The 15,463-nt window shown below is 48.1% G+C and overlaps 1 protein-coding gene across 1 annotated transcript in view; it reads right to left on the bottom strand.

The window, feature by feature from the left end:
- Positions 1-15,463, bottom strand: part of ACOXL (acyl-CoA oxidase like) — a 310,943-nt gene that overhangs the window by 244,826 nt on the left and 50,654 nt on the right. The window contains 2 exon segments of the mRNA XM_036262440.1: positions 9,003-9,101; positions 9,675-9,761. Of these exon segments, the coding sequence (XP_036118333.1) occupies positions 9,003-9,101; positions 9,675-9,761 (186 nt within the window).

Genomic DNA, 15,463 nt, shown 5'->3' with positions numbered 1-15,463 from the left:
TCTCCAGACTCCACACCTTTGACTTTTAAATAATCCAACACCCAAACCTGTAAAAGCCCAGTAATATCTGCTCAGCTCTCCACACTCCCCTCTCCCCCAAGGACCCCACCTATAAGGTTCACAAGACAGGATGGCCCTGGGGCCCCTGTCCACGTCTATGTGTTTCCTTCTGTCTACTGGGCATCACTTCTTTGGGACAAATCACTTGGTTCCTCGTGCCCGCGGCTGTCACCCGGGCCATGAATGTCGCCCCATGAGAAGGATCTGTCATTCAAAGAGCAACGAACCAACCGGAGGCCAAAGCTGCATGCTCGAAGCCGGCAAACGCAACGGGCAGCATGCCCTGCTCCCACCACTGCCTAGGTTCTCAGCCCAAACAATTTTGATTTTTATAAAGAGAAATAACTCAGTTAAGGCTTTAGATGGCTGTTTCAGAAGTTCCTCAAAAAGGTTCACACGTGCAAGCCCTGAGACAGAGCCATTTGTAAATGACCTTCTATGTTATAAGAAAAAGAACCTTCAAATGTATCGTGCAGGTCGTCTCCACAATACGATCCAGGATTCCAGCTCAAAGCAGTCTGAAAATGACAGGGATCAGGAAGAAGCGGGGAGGAAATGCAGGGTTTTAGGTCTCTGCTCAGAACTTGGCTTTCTTGTCCTTACTCTGTAGACGCCAGTAGCACAGGATCACAATGGAAATGCTCCCCTTAATCTGCTGGTTCTCCCTAATTTGGCTGGCCACCTGGGTTACCGAGAAGCATCTCGTCCAAGAGAGACTGGCGGTAACGCCAGCTCTGAATACAAGGTCCCTGCGTCAGGCAGGGCGTCGGAGGGAGATGCACATTTAATTAACCGGAGCTGACAATACTGAAGATGCGACCGAACTAAACCAACAAGCTGTTGATCATGGAAAGATTATCTCAGGTTTCAGATTTTAAAGTATATAGATTCCACTTTCTCTCTGGCCAAGAAATACAGTCCTGAAGCCTAAGAAAACCCCCCTGACATGTTTGCTCGGGGAGAGTTTTCACACGTGCAAGGGCTTTTCAGAGACATAAATACATGCGGCTGAGTCCTTTTAAGAGCAGTCTCTGGAGGCTGTCCTGGTCTGGGCAGGCCAGCCAGAACTTCTCAAAGAAAGGCACTGTTTGAGGCTAGTGCAGTAAGCAACAAACAACCACCGAAAAACAACAGCCGTGTGGCGAGGGGAATCTTTCGCCTCGAGGGCAGAGAGGGTAGTAGCAGAGAACCACTGGCCTGGCAGGAAAGACCCTGTGGGGTGGGGAAGAGGCAGGAGGCCACCAGTCGCCATAAACATCTGATATGCTCTGGGAAAGGAGATTTGTCACTTCTGGCAAAAACACTTGATTTGGAAAGTTTGCATCAGCCCGAATGCTGGCGCTGTAGCGGGATCGACATAATGCACACCATGTGTGTCAGCTCCCAGTATCCTCCTCTGCTGAAGGCCAGCAGAATGGCCAGTGCTGTGAGCTCTAAGAATTAAGATGCCTTCACACGAGAGGTTTTAGCTTCATTTATTTCTAATATTTAGCATAAAGGATAAAATTAAACTCTCTCTTACCTCTTAACTATCCATACCTCCACCCAACCCTCCCCCACAAAAATAATACAACCAATACAGGGGAAAGATGAACCAAAAACATGAGAGACTGAAACAGTCCTGGAGGGAGGGAAGGCACGTTTGATACGCTCGAACAGTTTAAAGGGAAATGAAGGAGAAACAGAAGCAGCACAGGGGAAACCCACCCCTCTCTGCCGTCCTCAGGAGACAAAGTGTTCACCAGAGTGCCCTCTCATCATTTTGGTTTCACACATTGGATCGAAGTCTTTTATGCTGTTTAGAGAAAATGGGGCCAGCACAGGGAAATTATTTTTGTGGGGGAAAAAATAATTGTAAGATGGAACAAATAAATAAAAATTGTAAATAATAATATAGGAGGACCAAAATATATTTTAAAACCTCTGGAAGACTTTAAGGGAGAAAGTGACAGCAATACAATCATAGTAGGGGACTTTAACACTCCACTGACATCACTGGATAGATCTTCCAAACAAAAAATCAACAAGGAGCCCTGGCTGGTTTGGCTCAGTGGTTACGGTGTCGGCACACAGACTGAAGGGTCATGAGTTTGATTTTGGTCAAGGGCATGTATTTCGGTTGCAGGTTCAATCCCTGGCCCCAGTCAGAGGCATGTGGGAGGCAACCAGCTGATGTGTCTCTTTCACATTAATGTTTCTCTCTTGCTCGCTCTCTCCCCCCTTCTTCCACTCTCTAAAACTCAATGGACAAATCCTCAGATGAGGATTAACCAAAAAGAAAAAGAAAGTCAAGAAGGAAACACAGACTCTAAACAACACACTAGATCAGACGGATTTAATTGACATTTATAGAGCAATTCACCCCAAACTGCAGAATATACATTCTGCTCAAATGCACAAGGGTCATTCTCAAAGATAACCACATGTCAGGACACAAACTAAGCCTCTACAAGTTCAAGAAGATTGAAATCATATCAAGCATCTTCTTGGACCACAATGGCATGCAACTAGAAATAAATTACAACAAAAATACTAAAAAAAAAATTCAAACACATGAAGGCTAAATAGCATGTTATTAAATAATGAATGGGTTACCAGTGAGATCAAGAAAGAAATAAAAAACTTACTGGAAGCTAATGAAAATAAACACACAACACAACAAAATCTATGGGACACAGCCAAAGCAGTCCTGAGAGAGAAGTTAACAGTATTACAGACCTACCTCAAGAAAAAAGAACAATTTCTAATGAACTATCTAACCCTATAACTTAAAAGAATTAGGGAACAAAAAGAAAAGAAAAAAACAAAAAACAGTGTAAGTGGAAGGAAAGAAAAAATAAAGATCAGACTAAAAATAAATGACATAGAGGGGAAAAAAACAATACAAAACATCAATGAGCCCGGCCGGTGTGGCTCAGTGGTTGAACATCGATCAACCCATGCACCAAGAGGTCACAGGTTTTATTCCCAGTCAGGGCACATGCCCAGGTTACAGGCCTAATCCCCAGTGTGGGGCATGCAGGAGGCAGCTAATCAATGTTCTCTCTCATCGATGTTTCTATCTCTCTTTCCTTCTTCCTTCTTCTCTAACATCAATAAAGAAAAAAAAATTTTTTTTTAAATCAATGAAACCAAGAGCTGGTTCTCTGAAAAGATAAACAAGACTGATGAACCTTTAGCCAGATTAAAAAGAAACAAAGAGAGAGGACACAAATAAATAAAATCAGAAATGAAGAGGTAAAGTAACAACTAACACCACAGAAATACAAAGGGTTGTAAGAAAATACTATGAACAATTATATGCCAACAAATTAGACAACCTAGGCAAAATGAGCAAATTCCTAGAATCATACAATCTTCTAAAACTCAACAAAGAAGAGTCAGAAAACCTGAACAGACCAACAACAACTAAGGAAAGTGAAGCAGTAATTAATAAACTCTCAGCAAACAAAAGCCCTGGTCTGGGGAGTTTCACCAAACATTCAAGGAAGAACTAACACCTGTTTTCCTCAAACTATTCCAAAAAATCCAAGAGGAAGGAAGACTTCCAAGCTCTTTTCATGAGGCTAGCATAAACCCAATTCCAAAACCAGATAAAGACACTACAGTGAAAAAAATTATGGGCCAATATCCATTATGAACATATATGCCAAAATCCTCAACAAAATATTAGCAAATTGAATCCAGCAATATATTCAAAAAAATTATTCACCACAACCAGGTGGGATTTATTCCAAGGATGTACAATAATTGCAAATCAATAAATGTGATACACCACGTAAACAAAATGAAATATAAAAATAATATGATCTTATCAACAGATACTGAAAAAGCATAGCACCCAATTTCTGATAAAAATGCTCAGCAAAGTGGGAATATCTCAACATAATAAAGGCCATACATGAAAAACTTACAGCCATCATATACTGAATAGGCAAAAACTAAAAGCATTTCCTTTAAGAACAGGAACAAGACAGGGATGTCCACTTTCGCCACTCTTATTTGACATAATACTGAAAGTCTTAGCCACTGCAATCAGACAAGAAAAAAAAGGCATCCAAATTAGAAAGGAGGAAGTGAAACTGTCATTATTCACAAATGGCATGATACTGTACACAGAAAACCTTAAAGACTCCACCAAAAAAACTACTAGATTTAATCAATGAATTTGGCAAAGTAGCAAAATACAAAATTAACATCCAAAAATCAATGACATCAATAATGAACACGCAGAAAGAGTAACTAAAAAAAAACAATCCCATTTACCATTGCAACAAAAAAATTAAGATACCTAGGAATAACCTTAACCAAGGAGGTAATAAACCTGTTCTCAGAAAACTACAGGGCATTAGAAAAAAACAAATAGAGGAAGATGTAAAAAAGTGGAAGTATATACTGTGTTCATGGACTGGAAGAATCAACATCATTAAAATGTTCATACTCCCCAAAGCAATAAATAGATTCAATGCAGTTCCCATTAAAATACCAATGGCATATTTCACAGATCTAAAACAAATACTCCAAATGTTTGTTTGTTTGTTTGTTTGTTTTATCCTCACCCTAGGACATTTTTTTGATTTTTTGTTCAGATAGAGTGGGAAGGAGAGAGAGGGAGAGAGAGAGAAACATCGACGTGAAAGGGACACATCAAGTGGTCTCCACCCACATGACCCAACTGGGGCTGGGAACAAACTGCAACTGAGGTACATGCCCTTAGTGGGAACCGAACCCAGGTCTCTCTGAACCACAGGCCAATGCTCTAACCACTGGGCAAAACTGGCCAGGGCAATACTCCAAATGTTTATCTGGAGTCAGAAAAGACCCAGAATAGCCACAGCAATCTTGAACAAGAACAAAGTTTGAGAGATCATAATACCAGATATCAGGTTATACTACAAAGCCACTATAATCAAAACAGCCTAGTACTGGCACAAGAACAGGCATACAGATCAATGGAACAGGACAGAGAACCCAGAAATTGACCCAATAATCAAGCACACTGCTGGTAGGAATGCAGACTGGTGCAACTAGGATGGAAAACAATATGGTGTTACCTCAAAAAATTAAAAACGGCCCTGGCCGGTTTGGCTCAGCGGTTGGAGCATCGGCCTGTGGTCCAGAGAGACCCGGGTTCAGTTCCCACTAAGGGCACGTACCTCAGTTGCAGTTTGTCCCCGGCCCTGGTTGGTCATGTGGCTGGCAGCCACTCGATGTGTCCCTTTCACATCGATGTTTCTCTCTCTCTCTTCCTCTCTCTCCCTCCCACTCTATCTGAACAAAAGGAAAAATGTCCTCAGGTGAGGATAAAAAAAAAATTAAAAATGGAACTGTCGCCCTGGCTGGTTTGGCTCAGCGGTTAGAGCGTCGGCCTGTGGTCCAGAGAGACCTGGGTTCGGTTCCCGCTAAGGGCACGTGCCTCGGTTGCAGTTTGTCCCCGGCCCTGGTTGGGTTGTGCGGGTGGCAGCCACTCAATGTGTCCCTTTCACATCAATATTTCTCTCTCTTCCTCTCTATCTGAACAAAAAATGGAAAAATGTCCTCGGGTGATGATGAAAAAAAAAAAAAGGAACTGTCATTTGACCCAATGATTTCACTTCTAGGAATATATCCTAAGAAGCCTGAAACACCAATCAGGAAGAATATATGCACCCCTGTGTTCATAGTAACGCTATTTACAATAGCTAAGATCTGCAAACAGCCCAAGGATCCATCAGTAGATGAGTAGATAAAAAAGCTGTGGTACATATACACAATGGAGTACTATGCAGCTGAAAGAAAGAAAGATCTCTTATCCTTTGAAATAACATGGAGGGACCTGGAGAGTATTATGCTGAGTGAAATAAGCCAGTCAGAAAAAGACAAGTACCACATGGTTTCACTTATTTGTGGAATATAATGAACAAAATAAGCCGAGGAACAAAACAGATCCAGAGACATGGAGGTAGGGAACAGACTGACAAACCTCAGAGGGAAAGGGGACGGGGGGCAGGAAGAGATAAACCAATGAACTGATATGCACATATGCACAACCAATGGACACAGACAAAAGTGCAGTGAAGGCAGAGGGGGGGTGGGAGCAGGGAGGGGGGCGTCAATAGGGGGAAAGGGAGGAGCATCTGTAATACTTTTCAACAATAAAGTTGTGGTTTTTTTTATGGTGAGTGGGTTTTTTTTCCCTTTAATGACAGAAAGGTGACTTTGATATCATGGTTTAAGGAAAGAAAAAATTAGCCAGCCCAAACCCAAAAGATGTTCGGTCAGCATCCATCACTACAGGAAAGCTGGGTCATTAAGGATGATTACACCAGAACCTGAAGCTTGCTCGTGAACTGCAGAGCCATAATCAGTTCCCTAACCTCTGTGAGCCTCAGTTTCTCTGTCTGTGTAAAACAGGAGCAATATTACCTTCCTATAAGATTATAGAATATTTAGCAATGTGACATGGACAGAGCTAAGCCTGGTGCTCAGCACTCACTGACAGCTCAAGGGACTGTCATGAGGGATGACAGCACACTACACAGAGGGAGTGCGACACACAGCCTAGGACATGGTGAGTGTTCACTAAAGGGCAGTCTCACTCCTGCTGTTATCATGACCTTGGATGTCACCGGCTAGTGAAGACAGCTAGCGCCAGCGTAGGAGGAAAGCGGGCACTCTCCAACACAGCCCTCTCCTGAACTTGTTGTTCTCAACACTGACCACTTAGCATTTGTGGGTCAGAAACTCTACCAACAAAAACCCAGACTCTAAAGTTCAAACTCAGCGGGAATGAAAACCAGATTGACTAGCTACACACACATGCACAGGGCTACACCCACACTCATACACACACTTGCACACTTACATGTACACAAACTCATTTCTAGAAAGAACTTCTAAATGTATTTATTCCGCCCTGGCCAGTTTGGCCAGCGGTAGAGTGTCGGCCCGCGGACCAATGAGTCGTGGGTTCGATTCCAGCCACGGACATGTACCTCGCTTGCAATTCGTCCCCGGTCCTGGTCCAGTCATGTGGGAGGCAGCCACTCGATGTCTCCCTTTTACATCGATGTTTCTCTCTTTCTCTCTCTCTCTTCCTCTCTCTCCCTCCCACTCTATCTGAACAAAAAATGGAAGAAATGTCCTCAGGTGAGAATTAAAAAAAAAAATGTATTTATTCCTTTGTAGTTCCTATGGATACCCAATATCAAACAAGCAGCTATAAAGCAGCGTGAAACAAGTAAACATTTGCTTTCTTTATTCGGGGGGAGCAGGAGCTCAAGAATAGGGAGGGGTTTGCAAAGCAGGGTTTCACACAATGGAAACACATCAATAAAGAGCATTTGGGTCTCAAGCAACATGCTTTAATTAACAAGAAGGGAGGAGCATCTCTTGGATTTCATCACATGTAGTAAAGGTAAGAAAAGTAAGACTTGCCCTGGCCGGTTTGGCTCAGCGGTTAGAGCATCCACCTGCAGTCCGGAGAGACCCGGGTTCGGTTCCCGCTAAGGGCATGTACCTCGGTTGCAGTTTGTCCCCGGCCCTGGTTGGTCGTGCGGGTGGCAGCCACTCGATGTGTCCCTTTCACATCAATGTTTCCCTCTCTCTCTCTCTCTCTTCCTCTCTCTCCCTCCCACTCTATCTGAACAAAAAATGGAAAAATGTCCTCGGGTGAGGATAAAAAAAAAAAAAGAAGAAAAGTAAGACTGATTTGTGAAATGTTTGCTTTGGTTGCCATATGTTATTCGTGCAGGTAACGAATAAGACATTGGCACAGTGCCAGTACAGAGGACCTGGCTCCTGGTAAGGAAGACCCAGCACAGACAGTGCCCTCCTGCCACCCGGTGCTCTGGAGAGTACGAACAATGACATCTCTTCCTGTCATTCACACATTACTGTGAGGAAGAACACCAAAGCAGCTTTGGCCCTGTTCTTGTAGATTTGACACAGGCATTATTTAATGAGTGCATGGAAGGTGCTTAGAGGGGTGCTCACCACACAGTAGGAGTGGTGTAAGTGCTGACTGGTATTAGACTCATGGAGAAAGACACAGCACATAGTAGGAGCTGTGTAAGGGATGTCTGGCATTAGCCTCTTGGAGGTGGACACAGCACACAATAGGGGCTATGGAAATGCTGACTGGTATTAGCCTCATGGAGGTGGACACAGCACAGAGTAGGAGCTGTGTAAGTGCTGACTGGTATTAGCCTCGTGGAGGTGGACACAGCACATAGTAGGAGCTGTGTAAAGGATGCCTGGCATTAGCCTTGTGGAGGTGGACACAGCACACAGTAGGAGATTGTAAGGGAGGCCTGGCATTAGCCTCGTGGAGGTGGACACAGCACACAGTAGGAGCTTGTAAGGGAGGCCTGGCATTAACCTCATGGAGGTGGACACAGCACAGAGTAGGAGCTTGTAAGGGAGGCCTGGCATTAGCCTCGTGGAGGTGGACACAGCACACAGTAGGAGCTTGTAAGGGAGGCCTGGCATTAGCCTCGTGGAGGTGGACACAGCACACAGTAGGAGCTTGTAAGGGAGGCCTGGCATTAGCCTCGTGGAGGTGGACACAGCACACAGTAGGAGCTTGTAAGGGAGGCCTGGCATTAGCCTCGTGGAGGTGGACACAGCACACAGTAGGAGCTTGTAAGGGAGGCCTGGCATTAGCCTCGTGGAGGTGGACACAGCACAGAGTAGGAGCTTGTAAGGGAAGCCTGGCATTTACCTCGTGGAGGTGGACACAGCACACAGTAGGAGCTTGTAAGGGAGGCCTGGTATCAGACTGGTGAAGGTGAGCACATGTCCACCTCCACTGAAGCCCTTAGATGAGTGTTGTGAATCAGAGCGCCACATGCTGGAGGGCACACCCAGAGGGTGTGATGTTGAACTCAGTCAGAGGAGGAGCCTGGCTCCAGAGGAAAGTGACCTACTGCCCAGAACCACATGACAAGGGAAATAATCCTCACCTGTGTGGACAGGTCAAAAGTGGCTTCAGTCTGGATCCCTCTCACATTGCTCCCATGGCCCCTCTCGGTCATTGCAAACATCCCAGTGTATTTCTGCTCCTGGAATTTACCGAATGTTAGAAGGGGCTTAGCTGGTCAGGCGGCCGATCTCTCAGATCACTGGGAATGTTGGTGAGAGGGAAAGGTGAGTTGGAAATAACTATAAAAATCCAGCGTGGTGACAGCTAGTGTGGTGTTAACAATATGACAGACTCAATGCAATCCAAAAAAAGAGAGTGGGAATGATCATTCCAAACAAAATTCTGGCTGACACTAATTCTGTTGGTTTTTTCTGCACACACACATACCCTAGCTACTGTGAATTTTTAAGGCTCTCCATAAAAGAAGACATCATTTGCCCTGGCCGGTTTTGCTCAGTGGTTAGAGCATTAGCCCGTGGCCAAAGAGTCGAAGGTTCGATTCCAGTCCAGGGCATGTACCTCGGTTGCGGTTCAATCCCCAGCCCTGGTTGGGGTCATGTAGGAGGCAACCAATGTGTTTCACTCGCATTGATGTTTCTCTCTCTCTCCATCCCTCCCTCCCTCCCATTCTATCTAGAAATCAATGTAAAAATATCCTTCGGTGAAGATTTTAAAAAAAGGAAGAAGACATCATCTGAGGCACATGCCATACCTGGAGTGGCTGCAGCCACTTCGTTACATGTCCTGGGCTTCCGAGATTCCTGACTGCACCACCAAATAGCCAATAAATTATCCCACACTGGAAACAGACAACACAGGCCATTGTTAGCAACAGTCAACAAATGAATGACAGCTGCCCTCCTGGTCAAACTCCACGCCCTCCCCTTCAGGGTCCAGTTCCTCTTGGCAGACACAGCTCAGGGTGCACTCGAGAAAGAGGCCACTGCCACACCACAGAGAGTCAGTGCTCCACCCCGCGCTGCCGTCAGATGACTGCCCGGACATTGACCCTGCCTGTCTGTCAGGGTGCGCTCGGTGCCTGGGGATGCAGACATGCAGCCCAGCGCAGGACGCTGGTGAGAGGCGGGGGAGCGGGCACAGCTGGGCCAGGTGGCTGCATCAGCCCCATTCAACTGCTGCCGCTGGGGCCTCGGGCCAAGGACACAGAAGCCTTCGTCCGTCTGACACGGAGGGAATGACGAGCACCCCAACTAATAAGCACTCACGTCTGCCGGCAGAACTCCATTCACACAAGGTCATTGGTTCTCATGACAACCTGGGGAAGGAAACACCATCACCTGCACTGGTCAGATGAGGACCCCAAGGTTCAGGAGAGGGCGTGACCAGGCAGGGCTGCACCCGGAGATAATGGGCAGGGCTGGGGTTCAAATCCAAGCGGCCGGACATTTAACAGCATTTCATGAAGCTACTGCAAGGATTCAGTGAGGGTCAGTAGCCAAGATGTTGTTTATTTTATAAACCCCAGGAAAGTTGCTGATGGAGGAGGATGGAGGGAGTCCCTGGCAGGGCCTCTAATCTTTTTTTTTTTTTTCTTTATTGATGTTAGTGAGAGAGAGGGAGAGGAAGGGAGAGGTAGAGAGAGACAGAAACATCGATGAGAGAGAATATCAATTGGCCGCCTCCTGCATGCCCCCCACTGGGTATTGGGCGCACAACCTGGGCACGTATCCTGACCGGGAATCGAACCAGCAGCTTCTAGGTGCATGGGTCGATGCTCAACCACTGAGGCTACTCATCATGACCTCAGGTGTAGAAGGAATAAGCCAGACCTGTGACTAGATTCCGGAGACTGAACCTGTGCCAGGTCATTCTGTCTCCCTGCTGCCATGGACCAGTGAGGCCTGTCAGGAGGGCCCGGGAGCTGCCAGAACCCCGGCTGGGACAGGCCGCGCCCTCCCACACGACCATCAGTGGGTCTCCCAGCGGTCTTGCTGCGTTCAGGTCCTTCTCCTTCCAGGGGCAAAGGGGACACACTGAGGCGCCGCAGCGGGCCTTTTAGACCATGGCGACCCCAGAAAGGACAGTGCTATGGACTGAATTGTGTCCCCCAAATTCATATGCTGAAGCCTCCCCCCAGTGTGGTGGTATTAGGGTATTAGGCTATGGGGCTTTTGGGAACGAGGTAGGTTTAGATAAAGTCATGAGGTGACACCCACGATGGAATCGGTGTTCTTGCAAAAGCCATCTGAGCTGTCTTGCTCCCTCCCTCCCTCTCTGTCTCTCCCCCACCAACCCTCACGCGAGAACAAGGAGAAGGCAGCCCGCTGCAGGAGGAGGGTCCTAGCCAGGACCTGGATCCGCCAGACGTGGACCTTGGACTTCCAGCCTCCAGAGCGGTGAGAAGATAAATGTCCGCTGTTCGAGCCACCGAGCTTGAGTGTTTTATCATCGAAGCCCCGGCAAACTAAGACAGACGGTAAGACGACCGAAGGAAGGAAGGGACGGCCGTGGGGAGAAGAAAAGGAAGCCGGCCCGCTTCTTCCAGCCTTCGGTCCCTGCGGATGGGATCCGGGTCTGGGCAGAGGCCCTGGGCGGCTCCCAAGCTAAGTGAGGCTTCCAGGCTCCCCGGGCACCTCTCTCACTCGCCTGCCCCCCCCCCCCCGCCCCGTGAACTGTCTACCACGGCCCGGCCAGAGCACCTCTCTCACTCGCCTGCCCCACCCTGTGAACTGTCTACCACGGCCCGGCCAGAGCACCTCTCTCACTCGCCTGCCCCCCCCCTGTGAACTGTCTACCGCGGCCCGGCCAGAGCACCTCTCTCACTCGCCTGCCCCCCCCCCCCCCCCCCCCCCCCCCCCCCCCCCCCCCCCCCCCCCCCACCCCCCCCCCCCCCCCCCCCCCGTGAACTGTCTACCGCGCCAGCGGCCCGGCCAGCTCGCGGCTGCGAGCGCACCGCTGCCCAAAGCGCTCAGGAACACCAGAGCCTGTGGGTAACAGACCTGGAGGCAGAGGGGAAAGGCCCGGCCTGTGCGCACAGATGACCCAGAGGAACTGATGCTGCTCAGGTGAACGGCCAGCCCAGGTGAAGCCATAAGAGGAACGTCGGCAGAGGCCACCGTACCCTGAGCGGGCAGGAAGATCTGGGGACGCCCTGCCCAACCTGAGCTCCCAGGAATGTTCCCAGACACTGCATCCTTCCGCCCGCTTCAGGGAAGGGGTTTTAAGTAGCACCGTGATCAAAGAAGCATTTTAAAATATGTTTCTTTAAATCTCTTCAGATTTTCTTCCAGGATACCCAAGAGTACAACGTTTTAAAAAGCTTTTTATTAAAAAAAATTTTTTCAAACAAAATAGAAGAGTATAATGAACTAAAGATGACCTCACGGTCCATGTTGTCCCCTTTCCACACCCCAGGTAATCTTGAAGTTTATCCCAGATGCCCTGTCACTTCATCCCTAAAAATGTCCGATACGTCTGTAGAAGAGACTTTTTGTTGTTGTTGATCCTCATCCGAGAATATTTTCCCATTGATTTTTAGGTAGAGTGGAAGGGAGGAAGAAGGAGAGAAACATCAACAGGATGCCTCCCGCACAACCCTGACCGGGGCCGAGGATGGAACCTGCAACCCAGGTAACTGCTCCTGACTGGGAATCGAACCTGCAACCCTTCAGTCCGAGGGCTGATGCTCTAATCACTGAGAAAACCAGCCAAGGCCAAAGAGACTCCTTTTAAACACACAACCCTGCCCTGGCTGGTTTGGCTCAGTGGTTAGAGCATCGGCCTGCGGTCCAGAGAGACCTGGATTCTGTTCCCACTAAGGGCACGTATCTCGGTTGCAGTTTGTCCCCAGCCCCAGTTGGGTCGTGCGGGAGGCAGCCACTCAATGTGTCCCTTTCACGTCGATGTCTCTCTCTCTCTCTCTCTCTCTCTCTCTCTCTCCCCCCATCTCTCTCTTTTTCTCTCTCTCCCTCCCACTCTAGCTGAACAAAAAATGGAAAAGTGTCCTTGGATGAGGATAAAAAAAAAAAATTAAACACACAACCCTAAAACTGTTATCCCACCTAAAAGTATAGAAATATAGTAATTCTTTAGTAGTGCCAAATATCCAATGAACAAATTTCCCTAACTGACATGTAGTATTTCTCTACAGTTTGTTGTTTGGACCAGGATCTAAATAGTGTGCACACATTGCAGTTGGTCGGAATGTCCCTTAGGTCAGCTTGGGCCACAGGCTGCCTGTCCCCGGTCAGGCCAGCGTTCCCTGCAGGACTCAGTGACCGGGCTCAGGGCCCCACCCTGGAGGTTCAGACGAGGGCCCTGCCCACCGCTCAGGGGTCCCTGTGAAGATTTCTCAGGTCACATTCTACCCGACTGAAGAGAAGGCAGGTGGAGGGGCGAGATGGATCCCGAGTGTAGACCGGGGACCTCCAGTGTTTCTGAAAGGGGGACTGTTTGTTGCACGTCAGCTGACGCATCCAGAAGGGAAGAGACCCTGATTGGCTCAAGTCACAGGGAAGCCAGTGTCCCCCGAAGGACCTAACGGTGGGTGCCCTCACCACAGTTGGCACACACAAATTTCTTTGTTTCTAATTCCTACATATTTTTAATGACTACACTGTGGAACAGAAGTAACTGCAACCTTGAGCTCACCAACGACCCACTGGGCTTCCTGTCTGATCCTTCTCTCTTCCTGTTCTTGTTATAATTTCCCCCTGTGGGAACATCAAACTGGAGGCTTGGATGCAGGGACTAATTCTGGGGTGCAGGGGTGTCCACGGAGGGAAAGGCGGGCACATGCAGAGCCTCATGAATGACCCTTTGCTGGGTACTCAGCGCACCGTGAGGAGCCACGGCAGTCATGCCCTTCGAGCCACGCCGTGCACCGCTGGTGAGCCGGGACACGTGAAGCACCCCACGGCACAGTGCTGTTTAATACCCATTTGGTCGACAGAATGTAGAAGCCTAAGACTTCCAAGTGCGGGGCGTCTCCACACTGAGGAATACAATACAGCAGTCAAACGTGAATAAACTCCACTGTGTATCATTTTCAGTGGCAAAACCAGAGACGGAGAACAGATTGGCATCTGCCAAAAAACAGGGGAGGTGGGGGCTGCAGGCAACGCAAACGGGTAGCACTGTGCGTGTCTGTGCGGATGCAACCGCTCTACACCTTGACTGTGGTGGTGGCTGCATGAATCGACATGGGGACCAAACTGCACCGAACCACACGCACACTCACACACAACTGTGTGCAAAAGCTGTGGAGTCTAAGACCTGGTCCGGCGAACGCGCTGTGCCAGTGCTGCTGTCCTGGTTTTATGCTGCATTCCAGCTATGGACGGGGCCCCCGACGGAGACTGGGTGCAGAGTGCTTACGGCTGTGCACTATTTGTGCAGCCTCCTGTGGGCATTATTCTTCCAAACGAAAAGATTTAAAATGATAACATGAATGCAGTGGCATGCAACCATATGGATCCCTCAGCAGTAACAGTTAAGTGAAGAAAGTCAATCACAAATGATACTGTTTTTGTAAAATCAAACAAGGTAACTGATGAACACAATGCAATAAAACGAACCGTGAAGAAAACACAAATACAGGATTGAATGGAATGAGTCCAGAGGAGGTTGGGGGATGGGTTGTAAGTTGTACCATTTTACAAACATCTGTTCCCTTAAAGAGACAGATACCTGCAGGGTTCTGATTTTACTCCTTGTCATTCAAAACCAAGCGCCAGTATGCAAGGGCGGGTGCCCAGGCCTCTCACCTTTCCTGCCGTGGCCACGTCCCGTGGAGAGGACTTCTCCTATGACGAGGCTTCGACTGACAAAATTCTCTGTTTTCTCTGCCTGAAAACAGGACAGACCCAATGTCAAGGTTCTATAATAAACATATGTACTTTTATAACAAAAACGTAACACAGCAATTTTACAAGAAAAGCAATCCCATCATCCTACTGAAGTAAATGTTTTCATCCTTTTTTTTGTTTGTTTAATCCTCACCCGAGGATATTTTTCTATTTATCTTCAGATAGAGTGGTAAGGAGAGAAAGGGAGAGAGAGAGAAACATCGACAAGAGAGAAACATCGACGTGAGAGAGATACATTGACTGGCTCCCTCCCGCAAGACCCTGACCAGGGCCGAGGACCAACCGAAACTGAGGCACGTGCCCTTGACCAGAATTGAACCCGAGACTCAATGGTCCACGGGCCGATGCTCTACTGCTGAGCCAAACCGGCCAGGGCATCATCCTTGTTTTGTGTGACCGTCTGGGCTCTGCCCACACACGAAGTGCCTGAGGACGATTTTCTTACACAACAGGACGTTGGCTGTGTCTGTGTGCAGGCCGGACTCCTGCCAGGTTCCCCTCGGGCCTCAGGCTGCCTTAGCCAGGTTTGTCTCTGGCACTCCCCGAACCCAGCCCCATGGTCCAGCCTGCAGCCTCTGAGCACTGACCTCTGACCAGCAGGGAACGCCTGGCTCAAATCCAGATGACAGCCTGGATCAAGACAGAGGATCGGAAGGTTTGAGGACACAGGAAG

The sequence above is a fragment of the Molossus molossus genome, unplaced genomic scaffold, assembly GCF_014108415.1.
Source record: "Molossus molossus isolate mMolMol1 unplaced genomic scaffold, mMolMol1.p scaffold_m16_p_15, whole genome shotgun sequence".
Classification (NCBI taxonomy): Eukaryota; Metazoa; Chordata; class Mammalia; order Chiroptera; family Molossidae; genus Molossus; species Molossus molossus.
The sequence above is the reverse complement of the archived record's forward strand: the minus strand, read 5'-3'. Positions and strand labels throughout refer to the sequence as shown.